General features: G+C 44.8%; 1 protein-coding gene across 4 annotated transcripts in view; it reads right to left on the bottom strand.

The window, feature by feature from the left end:
* Positions 1-12,609, bottom strand: part of RALGAPA2 (Ral GTPase activating protein catalytic subunit alpha 2) — a 92,245-nt gene that overhangs the window by 55,120 nt on the left and 24,516 nt on the right. The window contains exons 17-25 of one of the 4 annotated variants that reach the window (XM_071456529.1): positions 11,815-11,955; positions 10,411-10,548; positions 10,073-10,099; positions 9,812-9,894; positions 8,900-8,990; positions 8,591-8,770; positions 6,420-6,613; positions 5,861-5,959; positions 5,471-5,626 (exon numbers count right to left, since the gene is read on the bottom strand). In XM_071456529.1, coding sequence (XP_071312630.1) covers positions 5,471-5,626; positions 5,861-5,959; positions 6,420-6,613; positions 8,591-8,770; positions 8,900-8,990; positions 9,812-9,894; positions 10,073-10,099; positions 10,411-10,548; positions 11,815-11,955 — 1,109 coding nt within the window. The remainder of the gene's footprint in view (positions 1-5,470; positions 5,627-5,860; positions 5,960-6,419; positions 6,614-8,590; positions 8,771-8,899; positions 8,991-9,811; positions 9,895-10,072; positions 10,100-10,410; positions 10,549-11,814; positions 11,956-12,609) is intronic. The other 3 variants (XM_071456572.1, XM_071456637.1, XM_071456690.1) reach the window with 3 other exon arrangements.

Below are 12,609 nucleotides of genomic sequence, written 5' to 3'. Positions count from 1 at the left end.
ATTGGTTTACTCATTCTGCACAGTGTTGTTGCTTTACTTCTTTCATAATTGACCTTTAGAACGATAAATGTGTAAAATAATTTTGGTTTATTATGGCTCCAAACCTTTCAGCAATTACACAAAATGAAAATTTAAAAGGAAGTATTCATTCTGGAAGCATTTCCATTGTTTACATAATTGCACAGCTATAATTTAGTGTTCATGTTGTTAAAGAAAAGTGAAAAAAAGGACCATTATGGACTATTTCAATTCAGAATGATGCTCTGTGGTGTTAAAGCTGGGGAAGAGGGGAGAGGAGGGGGCAATTGCATGCATGTCCTTCTCAAATGCATTAACCCTATAAATGGCATCATATTTCAGTGTAGGTTAATCTAGTAATTCAAATTATAAGGTCATAAACATCCACTGAGTAAGTGAAATAAATTTATGCAAGTTCACTGAAAGGTCAATTGCAAAAATATTCTTCACCTAATTTTTGTTGAAGATTTTGCAGATTACAGGTGTAACCAAATAGCCTGCCAGCTGCCTTCCTCATGTTTCCAATTGTCCCTCCACAGGAACAACATGGATTTTTCACTGAAAGTTCACTCTGTTCCTCACCGACAGACACCTCACTGGCAGCTGAGATCTACAGCACAGGAAAGATTATTAATTTACAGAAGGCTTAAGACTTCCCTTTTCTACTTTAAAGGAACTAATGCTTCTATTTACTTATGCCAAGTATTCCTACCTACCATGAAGATTCAGGTAGGAGTTAACTTGTCAAAAATTAAGCTGCAACACAAATTTATGAAGTATTTTGACAACCTCAGGAGATCTAGGATTAATTTATCATAAAGCTGCATTTCAAGGTGCCAGGTAAAAACCTAACCCCAAAACAGTTACATTTTATAGCCTAAATCCCTCAAGGCTGGAATACAACAGAGGGAGTTTTTTTTAATTTCTCCTATTTTGGAGCATGTCTGATACTTTCACAAGTGGGGAGAGCAATAGGATAAAGGACTAGAATAAAAGTTTTGGTTTGTGCACACACAGAGCACGCAGGGGATCCAGGTACAAGGGTGTGGGTGCCAAGGCCATGGCACTGCCTGGAAGGTGGAGGTGGCTTTGTGTCCCCATGCACATCAATCCCAAGTACCTGTGGCAGCGCTGCTCCAAGCTCTGACAGACCACAAGAGCAGAATTTGGGTGGGATGGATGCAACTTAGGAAGGACAAATAAATTACAGCAAAATAAACAGAAAAGAACAAAACTACCAAAATCACTCCAGAGTGCACAGCTCCTGCAGCTGGCAGGACCTGGCTCCCCCTTGCTCCCAGTCAATCTTCCAGCTTTTTTATCCAGCACTTCCCACTTAGCCTGGTCTGGGCAAGCAGAGGGGGATGTGAGAGTTCCTATGAGACCCTGGCATTTGGACTTTTGTTTGTCCCTACTGGAAACATGCTGTCTGTTAACACTTTTTCAAAGCACATAATGGGAGCACACAGGCAAATTTTCCACAGGAAATGAGATAAGGGGTGGATTAAAAGAGGGAGAAAATCATGGCATCCATTGGAAAGAAGTCTCGAGAAGCTAAAATAGGGGAATCTAAGCCTTAATAGACTACATTAAGGTTATTTCCTTTTAAATGGCAGTTTAAAGAATCTAAACAGCATGATGGTTTCTGTACAACACCATCAGGCAGAAACCCAGGCAAGGAGCAGCCATTCCACAGGGGACAAAAGCAAAGCTACTCGCTTATTGCACCTTTACACAGCTGCTGCTGCTCCAGGCTGCTGAGTGACACCTGGGCAGATGCAGGCACTCAGTTTGTGGTGATGGGGAGAGGGGATGGGGCTCAGCCTCATCCCCAGTGGGTACAGCTGTGATTGACAGCAAAGAGCCACGCAGTGCCCAGGTGCACTGACCAACCACCAAAGGGAACAGGGGGCACACAGGTGCAGTGCATGTAAGATGAAGGGTATGAAAGGTTCTACTGAAGAACAAGAAAGTGCTGATGCTTGAAGCCTTCTTTGCTGTCAGTTGTACCTCCACTGTCAGGCAGAAAGATACAAAAGCCCACAAATGCTGGATTTTTTTTAATGTCAGACCAATGTTAACACAAACAGGTAATTAATGATTTCTCTGGTAGCAGCTCTGCTGAGAAATGCTTCCTATTACAAATTAGCCATTTTCCACACAGAGAGCTCCAGTGGGTGTTCCTACAGAAGCTTAGAGCTGCTGCAGCTTCCTTTCCCTCATCACCTATAGTGCCTTTGGAACAATTAAGAGGCTCTGGGACAACTTTGGGACAATGGGCACTGGTACCTCAGCACCTCTACTGACAGAGCTTCTCATCCACAGCATCCTTGCACTGCTAAAAGGAACCGAACTAAAACAAAGCTGCTGAGTGCCCTGGCTGCAGCCAGGCTGTGCTCCACAGGCAGGCCTGCTGCTTGTGCTGACATTTAATCGCCCAGGACATCTGCCAGCTTGGCTGGACTGTGGCGATTTTCCTCTTATTCCATATTTAAAGTTTGTTCTGCTCCTCATATCACTGAACTGAAAAAGCCACCAGCAAAGTCTCCTCCCTTGGCCATCCACTGTCCTTTCCACACAGAACCTCTGAAGTCTCTACCTTTGATTATATTCTCAAAAAACATAAGTATCCTCCTCCAGAGGTCCTCTGGCAAGTAAGCATGACTATACTTTAAACTATATTTGTTAAACTCACTGCCAAAGTCAGGAATACAAGTGACCCCCTTGCTCACTTTGCAGGTAACCTCTGAGTGCCAGGTGTCACCTCAGCGTTGGTGACAGGTGGCACCAGGCACAGTAACTGATGCTCACCATGGTAATAGGGTGAGACTGGCTAAAAAATGACACTGAGCAGCAGAGGGTTGAAACCTGAAAAAGGATTGAAAACCTGCCTCTTTTTACAGTGTCCCTACAAGGTAAGGGCCTCACCTGCACTTCGTTCCTCCTCTCAGACTACGAGCAGAAATTTAGACAGAAATAAGAAATGGCAACACAAAAGCCCACAGAATTCTCAGGAGACAACCACCAGCAACCTCAAAGGATTATTTAAGTGCCAGAAAGACCTCAGCTGAAGAATCCCAATTATGCCAACAGTTGATTTTCTGAGAAGTGTTGGTAGCTTTTTGGGATTGTGTTTTGTTCCTTTTGTTATTCAGCAAAAAGGAGGAAGCTGTGGAGCAAGGAGGAGACGCTTATCGACTTTTTCAGGTGAATGAAGCAAAAAGTAATGTTACAGTAAGCAGCCAGCAACAATAAAATACATCTCTATTCCTGGTTCAGGTATTTGCAAAACCTGTGCATTGCAGTGTCAAATTTTGGGTTGATTAGTAAAGCTGCATTTATTACCCGAACCAAAGGACACACCTGGTTGCAGTTGCTCCAACAGGAGTTTTCTGACAGAAGGCAGCTATGCCCATGCAAACTGCAGCAGGCTATCCCACAGCATCCCTACCAACCACTCCCCAGGAACATTTCCTCATTTTCAACCCCATAACCATAGGTAAAGTACCCTCCCTAGCCCCCAGTGAACATCCCAGGTCTCTTTCCTTCACACCAGAGGCCAGGGAGGGAAGGCTGTGAGCCTAAATGAATGTCATTGATAAAAAAAAACAGGAAAAAAGCCCAGACTAGGCCAGCAGCAGAGCAGTGCCACAGGCTGGAGCAGTTCAGGAGGAAGGCACCCCACAGATGGTCACTTGGCCCTTGACCCTGGGCCCCTCCTGTGCTCCTCGACCGCAGCTCGCTCCCTGCAGCCGGCTGCTCCCACCTGGAGAGGTGATGCAATTCTTGCACAGAGTTGTTCACTTCTCCAGGGATGTTTGTTGTTAGACACTTCCACATGGACAAATTAGCTGCAGCTCATTACCCTGCTGTCTCCTCTGCTGAGCTAATTGCTACATCCAGGGCTCAGAGAGCCAAGGGAGCCTCCTATAAAATACACCCTCCTCACACTGCTCTTTTATGCACCCCCCAAGAGCAGGCTGCAAAGCTGAGCTGCATTTGCTGGAATAACACTGTACTCATTTACAGCATATTCAAAATCAGGTTGTTTTGTTTTTCTAGCAGCACCAAAAGCTACACCATGCAGCAGCAATTTCCTATTTTCGCATCCTTAAGTGAGTGAGGAGTGACAAGAGAAATACAGTTCAAAAAACATTTGTCACACAAACTAAAATATTGAAAACCATTCAGGTCAAAGAGGTTCCTGACTGTAATACTTTTAATTATGTAACCACCTAAAAAAGCTCTTCTGAAGTAGCCAAGGTGATTGCCTGGAGCTGGGGTGTTTTTCTGTGGCTTTCCTACATAAATGCTAGAAGTTGCAGTAGTGATCCATACAGAAGGAAAATTCCTCCATGAGACACCTCCTACCCTTCCTTCTGTGAACATTCCTTACAAGGGAGAAATCTATGCCTGTGCTTAGCAGACAAACCCACTCTGTGTTAAAAAGGCCAACCCAAGTTTTTTATTTCTGAAATCCTGGAAAGCATGCTAGGATCCCTGTTCCAGTGATCCCACACTCCCTCTGCTAAAGAGACTCCCACTCTCCGAGCACCCAATTGCCCTGGAAATACAGGAGCAGGAATAAGGATCCTGCTTCCCATCAACACCTTGCTCCAAGGCACTGCCAGTTAACACCTCATTCAGTTCCACAGCTAAGGGAAGCAGGCGGGAAGGACACACACACACACAGCAGCCAACCTGTGGTCAAGTGTGCCACCAAGAGGCAAATGCAGCCACGAGAGTGGGGAGCAAGAACAAAGAGCAGCAGCAGCCTGCAAAACATCCAGGGAAACCATGGAGGGATTGCAGTGTGGGGCTGCAAAATATCCAGGGAAACCATGGAGGGATTGCAGTGTGAGGGATACAAAATACCTGGGGAATCCTGGAGTGATGGGCAGCTGCAGCAGGACTTCTAGGATTTTCCAGGAGAAAACCCCTGTCTCTCTACTCTTATCTATATAAAAGGAGTGTTTTCCAAATGTTCTAACTTTTCAGGTGGGAAACCAAGAGGCAAGAACTTGGTAACAATTCCTTCTTTCCCTCTATCATCTCAATTTCATCAGAAACAATCAAACCTGTCTGGTTTCCTAAAGGCACAATCAGTAACTCCCACGATTTCCTGAGCGGTGCCTGTGCCCTTTGTTGCCAACCCCAGCAGAGCTGCAAGCCCTTGCTCTCATTCCTACAGCTATAAAAACATGCAACTCCTCTTAGACAGTCTTTATTTTGTCCAAAGAATATTTCTTAGAGTTTCCACGGGCACTGAGCTGCTTCTGTGAGACAACCATCATTTAACAGCCCGACTAAGCCTTTTCCTCTTGCACCGAACTCTTTATTCCTGAGGACAGGGAGACCCGGAACAACTGCTGTGCCCACAGCAGCAGGTTTTGGCAGCATCTCCTGCTGCCCTGGCATGGTTCAGCAGTGGCACAGGAAGCACAGCTCATACCTGGTCCTGGCTGGTGAGCCCCAGGCGCATGACGAAGTAGAAGTGCACCAGGAAGTCCGAGTTGGGCAGCAGGTCCTGGCGCCGGCTCATCATGGCGCAGAGCAGCCGGAACGCCTGCAGCTTGCCCTCCTTGTACTCGCTGGGCAGCATGGCTGCCTGCAACAGCAACAAAGCCTGCATCACTCCTTGCCTCCCCCACCAGCCAGCCCGTGCCATGCGTGCCCAGCAGCCCTCCCACAAAGCATTACCTCAGCTCCAAGGAGCCTTTGGAGGGCACGCGCTGCCTTGGGCAGCACTGATGGTGGAAGTTAAAAATAAGGCAACTAAGGGCACACCCATTCAGCTCTGATATAGAAGAAAATACTCTTGTGTGAGAACTTCAGAACTGACCTTGAACAGCCATGATGCAAATATCCTGAGAGGAGGGATCAGGACGGGAGGAGAGGGAGTTGACTGATTGTCAACGCTGATAGCGAGGTTGTCTCGGATCTGATGGTTTTTAAAGAAGAGCATTAATAAAACCAGTATCTTTTTTTAATGCTCTTTTTTTTGCATTATTATGTTTTACTTTTATTTGATTTACATTTAGGTACTACAGTTGGGGTTATCCAGAGCTCCCACTTCAGCCAAAGCCACCAGGAAAGCTTGGTCTATGCTGCTGCTCCCTGGCCAAAGCAAACATTGCCAGTTTGAGTCACACTGTGGGCCTTTACACAAATACCAATGTCAGTACTTCTTTTTTTCTTTGCTACTGTTTCCTCACCCCATTTAAATTCTCCTGTCATTGGACAGGATTCTCTGCTGGAAACCAAACAAGACAAAGCTTCCTTTACAGCAGAGCCCTCCCATGCCATGTTTATGCTCCAGGTGTTAACACTAAATCCCATTTAATAACCATTTCCACAACAAAAGAAAAGTGTTGTTATTATTAGCTGTAAGTACCACATACCTTTGCAAGTTTAAACCACAGCTCATAAAGGTAGCCAAAAACTTTTGCATGGATTTTAGGTGACTGTATGTTGTTCACATCTCCAAGAATTCCCAGGATTCTCCTCCACAGCACAGCAGCAGAATCAGGATGCCAACCAATAAGGCTTCCACCAGCAATTATACTGCAATCGTCAGCCAGGAACTCACTGCTGTCTGTAAATTTAAAGTGTGCCATTTCCACAAGTTAGAAGTGCAGCCTAAGCATGAACTTGGTCAACAAGATCTGGTCATTACTCCTCCTAACCATCTTCCATCTCTTTTACTGCTGGAGCTGCTTTTGAATCAAAGGAGAACACGGCAGCAAAGGGGCTCATGGGTGACAGCATCACAGGGCACAGCACTGCCACTCCACACTGTCCCCACCCCAGAGGGCTTTTCAGCAAGGGAGGCAAATGCAGCTAAATGCAATATTCAGGTACCTGAGAGATGTATTCAATCAGTAACTCACTCTTACAGGTAATACTTCTATATTTATAAAAGCCCTTTCTTTTCTTTTTTTTTTTTTGAGATCACACAGTGTAGCAAGACCTGGCAATGCAACTGGACAAAGGAATAAAAAGCCACAGCTGAAGAGTCTTGAGGAATGTGCTCAGGCATCACCACTGATGCAGAGCAGCTCCTGAGAGAGCAGAGCTTGGAGAAGGCTGTCAGGGTAATGGGATTTATGCTCTTAAACAGTACAAATCCACACTGAAGTGCACATTTTAATGACAAGAGCTGGTAGCTGCTCTCCCGTCACAGGCAGCAGCACAGCCATGCTGCTCCTGGCATACCTGCAGCAACCAAGGCATGGAAGGAAGTTGCAGGAAACCTCTAGACAGGCAGAAGGAAATAACTCATGTCCTCTGAGGACACAAAGAAGGTTAGTGAAATAAAAGGCATTTCAGATGCTTTTATGTTTGAATATATTTAAAAACAACTCTGGGGATTTTTTTCCCCCTTTTTGTTTTGTGGCATTACAAAGTCCCAAAGTGCTAAACCATATGTTATTTATCCAGCACATTAGAATGACCTCCTACAGATCTGTGCTCAGGGAAGTGGCATCTCTGCTGCTCAGTGGCAGTGTTGCTCTGTCTTACCCTATCAGGTTTCCACAGCAGAGCAAGCTGTGACTTGGCTGAGGCAGGAATGCAGTCGAGGGCACTTTGGGTCTGCTGGGCAATGACACATCTGTTACCCATTTGTCCTTTCACTCCACATTACCTGCCAGGTTGCTACATGAGGTTCTTTCTCTTTGTACCCCCAAAGGAGCAATTCTTGCACCACACCAACAGTGAATTTGTCATACACGATCGTTCTTACCATGGGCAGTATTACCTTTTTTACAGCAGCAGTCCCAGCAGTTGGACTAGGTGTGTGCTGCTTCATTAAAGCACAGATATTTCAAAGGAAAAATCAACATGAAAAAGTACCCTTGAAATTCTGTATCCATTAGGAAGGCAGCCTGTAAGACATCCCTACATTACTGCATTAGCTCCTGACCTAATATCTGACTCACACTGCCAGATGAAGGGTACCTTTACAAATGGCAAAGAATGAACCACTTCTTTCCTATCAGTCAAAAAATACAGTAAGGCATTTCCTCAGACCAGGCTGCTATGGTAATAAAACCTGTTCACTTGAAACATTTATTAGTGTGCTAATGGGCAGGCCCATGAGTGCCCAGCTAGGCACTGTAAGAAGCCCAGTTATTTTCAGCTGGGTGGGTGGTGGCTTTCTGGATCATCATTTACTGGCAAATCAATGGATGATCCAAACCCCTTCCACTCTGAACCAGCACAATGAAGGGTCCTTGGTGCCCTGTGCCATATAAGCCAAGTGAGGGGCACAAGCTCCTCTTTAGAGGACACAGTCTCAAGCTGCTTCAGGGAAGGTATAGGTTGGATATTAGGAAAAAATTTTTCACCAAAAGAATAAAAAGTACTGGAATGCTCTTCCCAGGGAGGTGGTAGAATCACCATCTCTGGATGTGTTTAAAAAAGACTGGACATGGCACTTGGTGCTATAGTCTAGTTGAGGTGGTAGGGCATAGGTTGGACTCTATCTTAGAGGTCTCTTCCAGCCTCATTATGCTGCGATTCCGTGGGGCACAGGTGTGAGCTCGCACACCCAGCGTGGGGCCCGCGGTACCTGTGAGGTTGGCGGGCTCCTGCGAGGGGCTGAGCTGGAGCCAGCGCGGCGCCGCAGGATCCCCACCCGCTCCCGCGGCCGGCCCCGCCTCGGGCTCATCCTCAGCTGCCTGCCAGGCCACCAGGGCGATGTCCACGTCAGCTCCACAGCCCAGGGACGTGTCACTGCTCACGCTCTCACCTGCAAACAGCACAGTGCTGCTCAAGCTGCAGCAGCAGAGCGCCCCAGAGAAGCGTCTCGGCTGGCTGCAGCAAAATCAGAGCAGATTTCAGGTGCTGCCCTTGGCAAAAGCACTCTCTGGGCACTCACTTTTCTCCCTCTCTCTGTAATACCCGTGAGATTGCTGCAAGTCTGCTTTCAGATCCAACTCAGCTGTACTGCTGCTCCTCTGCATTAGCACCTGCAGGGAAAGAATCCATCTCAGCTTATACGGCTCTGAGCACTACGCCACACTCCAGCAAATTTCACACCCACACAGTCAATTAGAAATTAACCACAACCCGGTCAAGACATTCTCATGAATATTCAGAGTACCCAAGTGCTTGTCAGTGTCCTTAGAAAAACTTCAGGCTTTCCATTTAATTCTTTATCCTCCCTTTCACAACCTCAGTTTTCAACAAGCAGGATTTTTTACCTATGTTTTTCAAACACATCTGAATAATTTGTTAAGGTATAAAAAAAATCTTTCAGCATTCATATTTCACAGAGATGATCAGGCTAAGTCATTTATTGTTTCAACTGTTCAGTCAAAAGTTGCCATTAAAAATGTATGAAGTTTGCCTGTGCTGATGTCAACTCACACTAACATCTGCCACGCACGGCTGGTGATAGGAACTGTGCTGAACAGAAGCATTTTCATCAGTGCTTTAAACCATCAAACATTTATTCCCGTGTACTGTAGCTCTGTAATAGCCATGAATTATTTATCCTTTAAAAGGTACAAACTTCTTGTTGATATTTCAGAAAAAGACCAAAGCCTTGTGTAAGACTAGAACAGAGCTACAACTGCAGAAGCAGCTGATGAGCTCAGGAGGCACAAACTGATCACACCCAGCAGGACAATAACCTGCGACAGGGCTCACTTCCAGATGCCACACCAGAAAGGGGATTAATCACTTTTCACACTTTCACCTCCTAGAGTTTCTGAATGCTAAAAGGCTTCTGATTAGAAAGCAAACACTGCTAGGATCTCCACAGACATTACTTTTGGGTTTGCCTTACTTGCTCAGCTTCATGCTCCTTTACATATCCCTTATTTTCCTGAACTGATTTGGAGTCTGAAGTTGAATTTCCAGCCTTTTTGCCTAGAAGTTTCAGAAAGGAAACAAGAACTATAAACATTTGCAGGACCAAAACACACAAGAGGTCTCATGTAAATTTCAGCTATGTTTACATGTCTCATATTTATAGTTAAGGGCCATACAACACTTAAATGGGATACAAGAAGCTTTGAAAAATCCTTCAGAAGCATAACATACTTACAGGAGAGGAAGTGAACTCCAACTGCAGCTTGAATACACAAAATTCAAATGCAAGTCAGATGAAAAGTCAAAGAGCTACATACAAAGTGCACACACATTCCAGGTTTCATTTTCCCTGCTTTACAAAAGGTCACATTCTGCATTGACAGTCTCTAACTTCTTTTAAAAGAAGTTCTTTCAACAACTTACCAACTATTCAGCAACTAAGAAAATGAGCTAAAAACATATTTTAGAGGAGAGTTGGAAACCAAATTAATTAAGAGCAGCATTTGTGAGGCTGAACTAGTCCCAGATCTTTTCTTTGAAAAACACAGTATTGCTGCACTTTATTAGAATTACCTTGAAAAAAATCAGATGGAATCTGATCTGCAATATCTGAAGTGCTGCTGCTTCGAGTTAGCTGCTGCTCTTGGTCTGCAAATGAGCCTGTGGCTTCTGTTCCTTCTGAATTTTCCAGCTGCTGAGATTCTTCAACTTCTGTTGATTTAATTACAACACAAAATATTTGCAGGAGCTCATATATACATCTGCGAACTCCTCGCCTAAGCTCTATGAAAAAGCAATCCTTGCAAATATTTAAAATTCCCAAGGTAAAATTTACAAGTTATAACTTAAGTTCTCTAAAATAACCTTGGAAAACCCATAAAGTTTAGAGATGCATGAGCAGCATAAAAGGTCTAGAAAAGGAGAGAAGTGATTTTGGGAGTTAACAAAGAGGAGCAGGTCCCACAAACGAAGCTGGGTTTTCAGTGCTGGAGATCCCAACTGGGCCCTGTTCATTCTTGAGACAGAAAGAGCAGAGGCAACAGAACTCCCTTAAATGCAGTGTGGAGAGAAGCTGGCTGTGCTCCCCGAGTGCCTCCAGAAAGAGGGGAAAGGAGGAGGAATAAAGAAAGGCAAAAACTTAGAGTAAAAAAAGCTCTGAGCTACATATAACTTGGGTTTAGCTTGTGAGGACAAATCCAACCAGGCAACTTTTGGTTTGGCTGTAACTGCAAATGAGGAACAAAAGGAGGAGAGAGAGGCATGAAAATCCCCAAGAGAAAATAAACTGCCATGCTGGGGAAGGAGCAATGGGAACTCTTGAGATTGCAGAGCAACACAGCACTTTGAGAAATTCATTTATCTTAGCATTTGGGAAAAAAAAAATCTAGTAACACTCCAGTGTTTCCATCCTGCAGTGTGCAAGTTTTAATATTGCTTTACTACTTAATAAACTCTGTAGGTATCTCAGAAAGTTATCTCAGGAGGCACATGCACAAAAACGAACATTTCTGGTATTGACTGACTTCAGCTGACTTTCAATGTCTTACAGAAAGCAATAAAATAAAACATCCAATGCAATTCACCAACTGGAACAATTTCAGCATTTCCCCCCAAAATAACTTGAGATGAAAACACACCAAAGATGTTTCACTGAGCAGGAATCCCCACAGGGCCATAAAGCACCATGTACAGATCTCCCCTTTCTCTTGCTACTGCAGGTAATGAGTCTGGGCAGGACTCAGGAGTCACAAATCCCTCCCAGGAAGCAAAACATGGGTATTTTCACTTTAGTTACTAGGCAATATAGATCTAATTGCATTTAATGGCAGTCTTTAATATCAACATGAACAAAAATTGCTTTGCTTGCAGTGCTGCAAACGTTCTGAGAAGAACCAACCGGACAGAAAGGGAATAGAGAGAGAACAGTTAAAAAATATAAAGAACATTGATATACAAGATGACTTTAAAGTACAGTACCTGACAGTCTGTGAGAGCAAGAAGTGTAAGAGATACCAGGGAAGAGAGAGCTCACAGTGTGAAGCAGAAGAGGTACACTTTTAGTGGCTGGCAAAGCCTCATAAAGATGGACACAGTTGCTGATAGACTGGCTTCGCTTAGCTTACAGGAAAAAATAGAGCAATAATTATATCAGGAACACAGTGAAATATTGCAGTTCTGAGTGCCACAACACAACAAAACCCAGAGTTTTGGGATAAGGCTTTTCAACAGAAAGCCCAGGGGCTTCTCCCCTGAGATGTAAGTTAATATTGTGCAATACTCTCTCACACTGAAAGGGTAATAATCAGGGATTTCTGATCCACAGCAAGCGTGGAAGTGCCTTTTATTTGAACACACACAAACAAGAAATGTTGTGGATCAACACTTCCGGGTTCTCCCTACTGCTCTGGCAAGAAGTCAAAGGGGAAAATGCTGCAGCAGTAGAGAGAACCCTTCACTGGAGCACCAACAGGGACTCACTGAGTTTAGAAATAAAACTCAAGACTGAGCTGGCTCTACTGCCAAAGCACTCAGTGATCCAGGCTGGAGGCCGTGGCTCAGCCATGGAGCCACAAACCACCTTCCAGTGCTCTCCCTCCTTCCAGCTCTCCTGGTAAGGAACTGGGGAACTGGGGAGGGAGCTGTGCAGCCCAGCAGCTCCTGCTCAAAGCAGGGGGCTTCCACAGGAGTCTGCCCCAGCAAACCAGCACATGGAAACATGCTGACATGATATAAAGAAAGGCCAGGTTCAGGCTGCTGAAAAGCTTGAAAAAA

Source organism: Agelaius tricolor, unplaced genomic scaffold (assembly GCF_023055355.1).
Source record: "Agelaius tricolor isolate 1412-34295 unplaced genomic scaffold, bAgeTri1.0.p SCAF_1, whole genome shotgun sequence".
Lineage (NCBI taxonomy): Eukaryota > Metazoa > Chordata > Aves > Passeriformes > Icteridae > Agelaius > Agelaius tricolor.
This window is presented reverse-complemented; position numbering and strand designations above follow the sequence as displayed.